Source organism: Periplaneta americana, chromosome 1, assembly GCF_040183065.1.
Source record: "Periplaneta americana isolate PAMFEO1 chromosome 1, P.americana_PAMFEO1_priV1, whole genome shotgun sequence".
NCBI classification, from domain to species: Eukaryota; Metazoa; Arthropoda; class Insecta; order Blattodea; family Blattidae; genus Periplaneta; species Periplaneta americana.
Window position 1 is genome coordinate 83522143 of NC_091117.1, and position 10358 is coordinate 83532500.

At 34.3% G+C, this 10358-nt stretch overlaps 1 protein-coding gene across 1 annotated transcript in view; it reads left to right on the forward strand.

The window, feature by feature from the left end:
• The first annotated feature begins 992 nt into the window (after positions 1–992).
• The window catches only part of LOC138697524 (apolipoprotein D-like), an 18679-nt gene continuing 9313 nt past the window's right edge, over positions 993–10358 (forward strand). The window contains exons 1-3 of the mRNA XM_069822839.1: positions 993–1088; positions 4123–4284; positions 7279–7501. Of these exons, the coding sequence (XP_069678940.1) occupies positions 4135–4284; positions 7279–7501 (373 nt within the window). The 5' untranslated portion in view covers positions 993–1088; positions 4123–4134. The remainder of the gene's footprint in view (positions 1089–4122; positions 4285–7278; positions 7502–10358) is intronic.

A 10358-nucleotide genomic window follows, 5' to 3' on the forward strand; every position in this document is an offset into this window, starting at 1 on the left:
GATTTACATAAACTTACATATTTAATTGCATTCTGCTACATATTTACATAAATATTTCGCTATATGATAATACATAAAAATCGCAGATCTAGTTAGTATTATTAAACCTATTCCACTCGTTTTAAATTAATAGCAAATGGACGGAACAGCTCTTCGAAAAGACTGCTTTATAGAGCCACCGCAATCTACAATAAGTAACTGATGTTAAGTCCGCAAGATGGCGAAAGTGTGGCTAGTAGTTACAACCGGAAGTTCGATTACCGCAACTCGTGAACTTCAATGCAGTTTCATCGTGCTTTACACGCCAAGAAATGCTCATTAACATTGGCCTTAAGAAAGCTAACGACAATAGCAAATTTATGTCCATTTTTATGACGCGAGAATAATGACAACACAAAGAGCAACGATTCTCTTTGTTCAGCACCTCTAAAATCACAATCACCTTTTATTATCTCAATACGTATACGAGGTTTAAGGAGTAGGCTATGTACTGTGACGCTGCCAAATATCGGTTTAGAAATTTTAGACAAAATGCATTTTTGGAACTGATAAAAAAAGTGACTTCGGTCATAATGTCTGTCTGTTCAGCCATCCATTTGTGAGCAACGATTTCTTCTAAACTATTGCACGGATATTGTTCACCTTCAGTATCTACGAGTTCATTTATCTGGAGTTATATAAGCTACATGAATATACACTGTTTCAAAATTATGGTAACACTTTAATATTTCTCTAATAAGCAGTAGGTACTAGTGGTCTCTAGTAGCAAATGCTGCTTGTTGATTTTGGCCAAATATGATGATGATAATAATAATAATAACAATAACGGTTTACTTTGTTAATTATTTATAAGAAAAATAATTACATTGCTTATTGGAAAAACCTCCTTGGAACATGTCCTTGTGGAGTTCCGGTTCGATTGGTCCTACTCGCACAAATTACGGAAGTTCTTAAGTAATGCTTATCATTCTAATTAAAACGAGTAGGCCTACGTTTATAATCACATTAATTGAAACACAGTAACCACAACGCTGGAGAGGGGATTCCGTCCATAACGTTTTCATCTACCTAAAGAACTCAAATATCTGGTGAGCAAATTAATATAGCCTATTTATAATAAGTTTGCAAGTAATTTTTGGTAACATATGTACGATATAATTGGGTACTTACCAGTAGAAAGGTGCAAAGTGCCAAATTTATGAACAGTATTTTATTAATAAATAACTTTCGATCTTGAACAATTTTAAGAACAAGATTTTTTTTAATTGAATTGATATTACTTACGAGGACTTTTCACCAATCTTCATCTATTGTTTCGTGATACTACTAAAATTAACACACTGAGAGACAAACAAACTTCACAGTAAAGTTCATGAAAGGTGTTAAGTTCCTATGATCCATTTCTTATCCACAGATCTGTTAATTTCTGCAAATACTTCCATTAAAGTGGTTTTGCAGACTGGAAGCAAATCATCCTCACTACTTGGAATTGAATACCGCCGACTTTCATCACGATTATCACACATACTATGTTGACGTCGTTGTACTGGTATGACAGTAGAGAGACCCAACAGAAATGTTGATAATGTTTAATAAACTTGGTCATATAATTAGAAAGTAAAGCTATTTTCTACTGGTGAGTCAGTTCACTGCATTTTATTTTGCATTTTCATGTCACTTAGAATGAAGAAAAACGTGCTAATTAATGATATTTCCCACATTTTCTGGATTTTAAAACTAGGAACTTAAAAGTTTAAAACAAACCAGCCACTGTATGTCATCAAGGAGTGGTACATTATGTGATTCATAACCCTACATTACCTATGTATTATGTTGTATATAAGACTTACCTACGCTGATCTTCATGCTTGTAGAAAACACAACGGTATATAATTAATAATGTCTTTTGCCATAATTTCACTATTAACACTACAAAGAAAGAACGGAGGGAAATCAAAACATGGCACATTGCACCTTTTTATGCGATCCCCAGTAACTTTGCACCACTGTCATCTTTTGGTGGTCTTAATAACACTATACAATCTTCTGTGGACCTAGCCCTGTTGATATGTAAAGCCAATTGGCAATGTGCACCATCCTAGTGAAATATCAATTTATTTTTAATTTTGGCACTTAGCATCTTTCTACTGTTAAGTAGCCAATTATGAAGTCGATAATATTAGAATTATTTCCATTTTAGTAAAAATTGACAGGCGATTTATGAAATTCTTTGGATTGCATGAAAGTCTTTATTCCTGGTAGTAATTAATTTCACGGGTTTTAGGTGTTGTTCGTGCCACATTCTGTTATACATATAAATGTAACCAAAATTACTGACAATGAAATGTTTATTAAAATAACTAAAATGTTCTTTATAACATTTCCCTTCTTTAATATTGATTATATAAGCTGTCACGGTGATCTAGTGGCTAGAGCGCTGAACTTATAATCCTGTCGACCTGAATTCGATCCCCGATTTATAACTTGTGTTGGACAAGGCCGTGGTCCAGGTAACACAGGGGTTTCCTCCGAGAGCTCCGGTTCCCCTGTGACATCCCAACATAACCCCATCACCTCATCTCATAGCGGTTGTAGCTTAGACAAGCCTCCAATGACGCATCCTAGGCAACGAAATTGGGTCTCGCCCTAGACGTCTCTGGTGTTGTTCACAGATATATCTCCACCCGATTTCGAAATTCTGAAGTCATCCTTTGCACCATACTTTTATGAGATGAAAATGTGTGAAATGATAAGATAAAATGAGAAAAAAAAAAGTGAAGAATAGTGGTGCAATTATGCTCTTAATAGGAGTGGGTAGTGATGTCTGTGCGGTTTAAGAATTTTACTACAAAAGTTTACTTCATTATTTCCAGGCTTTTAGTGTTCGGAGTAGAATAAAAATTTCCATGCCTATACAATAAATCATTCTGAATTCAGTGGTCTAAAAGACAGCTAATTAGTTTGTTATCCAAGTGCAAAAGAAAGGCCCTAACTCATAGCCGGTTTTCCCACTTTGCTAAATGTACCTCATTCTTCAGTTGCACATTACTTGCTACTATTTTCACGCATATATCTTGTAATTTTTAAGTTATCAAGTAATGTATATTGTAAATTCTAAAGCAAAATTTAGTCAAATATTTCACCCTTAGTGAAACTGGAAAAATTATTAAAGTTTGATTAATAATTTGTATATCTTGATTACACAACTTTTAACACTATATCAGTTCGGAATATGTACTGTAGTTTTTTGCTTTCGCGTGTTAAATATTAGTTACAGTACCTTGTTTCTGCCTGTTGTGGGCTATCTTCAGAACTGGTTGGTCCTGGTCTTCGCGAAATTCTATATATTCAACCGAAAAACTAGAAACTAAACACACTAGAACAATACGAAATATACAGGCACACAAAAACACATCCACATAAAATTCTCAACATACAACTCAATTTCAGAACACAAACTTTTTGACTCCACATTACACTACATAAACACACCCTCACAGGAAACGCAAACAATAGGCGCGAAGAGCAGGCCCAAAAAGTTCTGAACATAGCCCACAACAAGCAGAAACTAGTCAATAAGGTACTGTACCTAATATTTAACACGCGAAAGCAATAATATACATATTTCGAAGTAATAATTTCTTACTTTCCTTTGTCAATGAATATGTTTTTTCTCTAGTTATGTGTGTGATATTCATAAAACCGTAGAATACTTCGTAGAACACAAGGTGCAGAAAACATTGTAAAAATTTCATGTTAATAGTTTAAGAGAATATGCACTTAAATTTGAAAAATATCAACTTACAGAAAACTGCATTTAAAAAAAAGAAGAATGTATGAATTAAATGCGCTGCCAAATTTAAAGAGGCCATTTAAAGGGCTTATCTGCAGAAATACCCCGAACAATATATATTTCACACATAATCACTACCAAGTTCCCTAAAAGATTTGAGAGAAACCGACGTATCACTACAGTTAACATCTGGGTTTCAGTCCCAGTTCAGTGATCAAATACTCAACTATCGCATAGCTTTCTTCGGTTTATCTGTTAGTATGTCCACGTATTTTGATGTCATCATTGTAATTTTTATGGGATTTTTGATTCGGCGTTTATTCTAATAGGCCAAGCCGAGAATGTCTACATTCAAACTAATCGTCCTGCAGGCTGTAATGATAGCTTTCAGCACTGTATCGGCTACCATCACATCAAAAATTTCTGGATACTCTTATCACCTTGGTAGCTGTCCAGTTGTGGATTCACAAGAAGAGTTCCGCATGGATCAGGTAAGTGTCTTCTATTTAAAAGCAGTGGTCTAAATAATAAGAAAAGAAAATTGTGTTCATTATTATTTTAATGCAATATTGCTATCAAAAGGAAGATGAAAACCAAGTATATATTCCGATAATCGCCTCCATGGTTCATAGAAAAATCAAACATATGAATATATTTTTCACCTCTCCATCCAAGATGAGTAGGCCTATATGCAACAACCAATTATTGATAAGCTCTGTCTGCAGATTGCTGTGGAATTAAGGAAGAGATTTCTCAATCTTTATAGCTGATGCATGTCATCGTAAATATTAATACTAAAGTAATTTTTGTTATCACTTGGTGTGCAGTTTTACTGGCTAGGCGGGAATAAAATTTAGGCTTTATATTCATAAGAAGGCTTGTAATGTTGGGGACCGATAGGGTGCGTTACGGTGGTTTCAAATTGACTACTCGTTCATCAGTCAGTACTCTAGCATGCATAAACAGTGTACCTACTGAATGACAATACCGAAGGTTAAAGGTTTTCAGATGCATATTTTTACAGCGGAATTTGGTGAGCGTTTTGAAGTGAATTACGGGATCATTATATGTGAACTATGTAATACAAACATACGAGATTTTTTATTTTCGTAGGTTATTTTACGACGTTTTATCAACATCTTAGGTTATTTAGAATCTGAATGAGATGAAAGTGATAATGCCGGTGAAATAAGTCCGGGGTCCAACACCGAAAGTTACCCAGCATTTGCTCATATAGGGTTGAGGGAAAACCCACATACGAAATGAAAAGCATATTATATACAGAGACATTGTAGCATATGAAAAGAAAGGAGGAAACACAACCCACGAATAATTCTATGACAATTCTTCTGCACATAAGGAAAAGATACGTAAAATATATTTTTGTAATGCTATGTAGCATATTTTTAATTTTAGAGCTGTCCAGATTTGTTTATGTGCACCTTGTTATTTCCGTAATCGATCGCAGAACCAAGTCAATGTCCTCGTATTAGCTCACGTTCCTGGCCTATGTACCATGCTGCAGTAAACTTATGTAATCGGTCCCCAACATTATATACAAGCCTATTCATAAGAGTCTGTGCTCAATTACAACATTTTTCGTGATTATTTTCAACTTAACTGGAAAAGTGTTACGTCGTTACGGCGATACATGTTTATACTCTAAACTTTTATACTCTATAGTTTAGAATGGAATTAAATAAGCAATTAGTTAAAATAAAATTTAAAATATTGTAAATAAATTTCACTGCGTAATATAAGCAGAATCACAAAGATGATTACCAAGGAATGTGAAATGTCGTAAATGAATTAATAATTTGAATTTGTCAAAATATTAATCATCAGTGCAGTGAATGACTTGAACTTGGGCAAAGAACTATGAATGAGTGAATTAATTAATTAATAATTTAGATTTCGGCCGGTAGCACGAAAGTGAGAAATAAAGCAGAAATAATTTGTGAGAATCTTCTACTAAGTTATGTTGTCCACAAACAGAATTGAAAAATAGAAAATAAAACGGTAACTAAACAATGAGAGATTTGCTTAATCTGTCGTGTAATAAAGAAGAATACAGACAAAGGAGCATATGCTTTTTTTCGTTCTTTATAGGGCATATATTTTGTCAAAATTAAACGTTTAACTGGTGTAATTAGTTTGAAGAACGTAAAGCATTTTCACAATAATTAGAAAATGCGTGGGTTATTTGGTTTATATAAGGGCGCATAATTTTACAGTTGGTACAATTTAAGTGAATTCTGTTTAATTGAGAAATTCGGCATATTATTTTTAATTAATGTTTTTTATATTACTTGTCTAAAGAATTTTCATTCCAACTCGTACACTTTAAACGTACATTCCGACTGAGAAAACCGGCAACTTTCGTGACAATTGATGCAATTTTAACTGAGAAATCGTGCTTAATTAAGGGACTTTCTAGCTGTGTTTAAATCGGTTCATTTGAAACTGAAGTAACTTGTTTCACATATGCACAGATTTCACTGAAGAGGCCTCTATAAATCATCGAGAGATTGTGCACCATTTCCAATAATTTGTATAACTTTGAATGAAAAACTGTGCATGTTTGAGATGAGTTACACCTTTTTAACTCATGTCATCTTTTTAATCGAGAAATTTGGAATCTCTCATTTGAAACCTGTTGGACTGCAAGATTTGATGTAGTTTTTGCAAATGATACAGTTTAAAATGAAGCAGTCTCTTTAGTTGAAGAGCTTGAGGCTTTTGAAGGATTTGTGTACTTTTTCGTAAATGATACCGTTTTTAAATGAAGCAGTCTCTTTAGTTGAAGAGCTTGAGGCTTTTGAAGGATTTGTGTACTTTTTCGTAAATGGTACAGTTTTTAAATGAAGCAATCTCTTTAGTTGAAGAGCTTGAGGCTTTTCAAGGATTTGTGTACTTTTTCGTAAATGGTACAGTTTTTAAATGAAGCAGTGTCTTTAGTTGAAGAGCTTGAGGCTTTTGAAGGATTTGTGTACTTTTTCGTAAATGGTACAGTTTTTAAATGAAGCAGTCTCTTTAGTTGAAGAGCTTGAGGCTTTTGAAGGATTTGTGTACTTTTTCGTAAATGGTACAGTTTTTAAATGAAGCAGTCTCTTTAGTTGAAGGGCTTGAGGCTTTTAAAGGATTTGTGTACTTTTTCGTAAATGGTACAGTTTTTAAATGAAGCAGAGTCTTTGGTTGAAGAGCTTGAGGCTTTCCTTTACAACTGAATATTTATTTGGATAATAGATCATGGTGAGTAAGATAAAAGGTTAAATTATAGTTCAAATACGGAATAAACTAGCAGAATTGTAACTCCGAACATCCATGTTCATTTTCGAATGTCTTATATTTTGATGTGTTAATATTTTACGTTCATATTTTTCATAGTGGAGAACACAATTTAAGAAACTTAGATTAAAGATGATCTTTACATCTTCTCTGCGTAATGTACAATTCTAAATAAAGCTTATTGCATATTTTTGCAGTTTCTGGGTATCTGGTACGTCTTATATAGAACCTCAACAAGAACTGACTGTATCATGATAAAAATCGAGCCGACGAACCATCTGGACAAGTTCAAGATCACAGAAATCAGTACACACCTTATCGTTGGACTCACTAATATTAACCACAAGTACACTTATGAGGGAGAACTCACCGTACCGGACAAGAAAGATAGCGCAAGAATGGAAATTCACCTACCAGCAAGTGAGTATTTTTCTGTTCCCTGCACTTACCCGATACTCTCATTTTTATTGGTTGTTTTCTTGCACGATGGCGAAGCTACAAGGATAGCACCCGAAAATCCAATACAGTTAGTTGAAACACTAAAGTATCAGATGATTTATATAATTTTATGAGAAATAAAATCTACTTGCTTTTAATTGAAGTATACAGGGGAAAAACCTGATAAGTCACGTTTAACTATTTTTACAGGAAAGCAAGTTGAAAGTTTTAAGACTCATATTGTACTGTCTTCGCTCTATAATTCTTCAAATTTCTTAGGATTAATGAGGTTGTTATTCCGTACAGTTAAACTACACAAATCTACACTACTTGAGCTATTACAAGGCATAAAAAAAATAAAATTTCTAATTTTGGACTTATCAAGTTTTTATCTGTGCTCTTCAATTATATACCGTAGGGGAAGATAATTATGAAGAAATCCACTGAAATTTTTGTTGTATTCCATTTAATTTTAAAATGCATGTAAAACAAGCATTCTGAACTGCATGAAGGATATATCGGCACATACAACACATTACACAGTTTCGGAAATGAACCTATAGTGGTGTTGGTTTGAATGTCTTATATTTTTTCGGTTTACAAATTGAAGAAGTCAGGAGGGGTTAGATGTGGGGAATTTGGGGACCAAGCCAAGATATAGCTGCTTGTCGTACTGGGTTTCGCCTGCGACGTCCTGCATGTTTTTAACAGGGAACTGTTTCTACAAACGTTCGATACCACAACATTATGGAATCGTATTTAGGTACATTACGCATACCATACTCAGTCAAAATTCCCTTTGAACTCTTCTAACACTCTCAAATTTAGCATACCAAAGAACACATTGTGCCCGCTGTTGATTTGTAGTAGTCAATATACTCATCTAAGATTTTCATTTGTCCTTTTAGATTATACACTTTTGATTGTCATATATGGAAACTCCCATCTTTTAATCATAACATAACAGGAAGAAATTTTTCTTACTATCGTAAGAGCTTTATAATAATAAATTAATATTATCCATACACAAATGGATCAGACTGTATTTTACATTTATGTTTGTTAATTTTTAGCGGACATTCTTTGTTTCAGTGACCAAACATTTAGTACTTACGCACTCCTGTATAACACATATCCTATTACTGAAACTAATTTCTTGTTTGTGAATTTGAAGATTCTTATCCGGCGAGAAACGGAGCAACCCTATACACATGAGATCAAACAGATTTTTTTGTGCACCAGTGGTGGAATGAGTTGCGTGCCGAATTGTTGTCCAGCTAAGCCGGTCTCTCTATCTGCCAAACCATACATTACTCTCCAGCTTTCAAATCCGTATGCCATATCTCCGGTGGTGACCTACAGACTCTGATAAATAAACTACATATGTATATAGAGTGTAAACGATATGAAGTCCCAAAATTATATAGACAATATATATCGCACATCTTGATTACACAACTTTTAACACTATGTCACTTAGGAATATAATTTATGGTGCTCACTTTCATGTGTTAATATTATGTTGACTGGTTTCAGCTTAGGAGCCATCTTCAGAACTGATGAGGTACTTGGGTTTTCCGGTTCCTTCATTTGTTTTGCTGGGGGGTGCGTTTGATGTATAGCCTAATCAAGACGAGACACACAAACGCAAGTACCTCACTAGTTCTGAAGATGGCTCCTGAGGTGAAACTAGTCAACCAGATATTTATAAACTTAGTTCAATATTAACAGTGAAAGTGATCACCATAATTATATTCCTAAATACATATCGGTCTACTTAACAAAATGTTCAATGAAATCTTACGACTTCTGATAATTTTATTTTTAATTTGTAAAGTACTATGTTTTTAATACTGACAGCAGTCTAATATTTCTTTACAATTCCACTGAACGTGAATGTCTTTGCTAATGACCTTGAACGCAACACACACCAATACACAGCAGAGTAAAAAACGATTGCTACAAGATACGTATCGGACAAAGCAAATAACGACTATACTCATGAATCATGATAAAAAATTTACGCTCTGAGAAAACCTTGACAGTTACAGAAAAACATTATTTGACTTTTTTCTTTAGTTATTTATGCTCTACCACCAGTAACTGTTTACAAGTTTATGTTGTTACACATATAATAATAATAATAATAATAATAATAATAATAATAATAATAATAATAATAATCATCATCATCATCATCATCATCATATAAACCGCAAAACCTCAGTGGGGCAAGGCCTTCCTCCTTGGGCAGGAGTGGCTCGAGTCTTGGCCGTCAGAAGAGCCGACCTGATGGTCTATTTACATTCCTAGTTTTATTGTCCACAATTACAATAGCACTGGTTGTTGCTGCCGCTCAAAGTTGGTTGACTGCGTCTTTCCACAGTGTTCTTTGGCGTCCTATTCTGGTCTACAGTCCTCCTAGCTGCAACTTGAACTCGTCCCCCCCCCCATCTGGTTCTCTGTCGTTCACGGTTTCTTCAGCCAATTCTTGGATCCCACAGTGTCGCCGTGTGTGTTCATCTGATAGGTTGCATTCGTACCACATGTCCTCCCCAACGCCATTACATCCTATTAGCTAGTGTGACCACGTCTTCTATGCCGCTTCTTCGCCGTACTTCTTCGTTTCTGACTCTGTCCTTCTGGCTTATTCTGAATATTTTCCTTTCCATTCTTCTTTGACATCTTCCTAATTTTAATGTCTGTTTCTATTTTATATATATATATATATATATATATACAGAGTGTTTAAAAAATACGGGGCATAATTTCAGGTATGTATTTCCCACATGTAGACAATCAAAATAGTTCATTACAACATGTGTCCGGAAATGCTTCA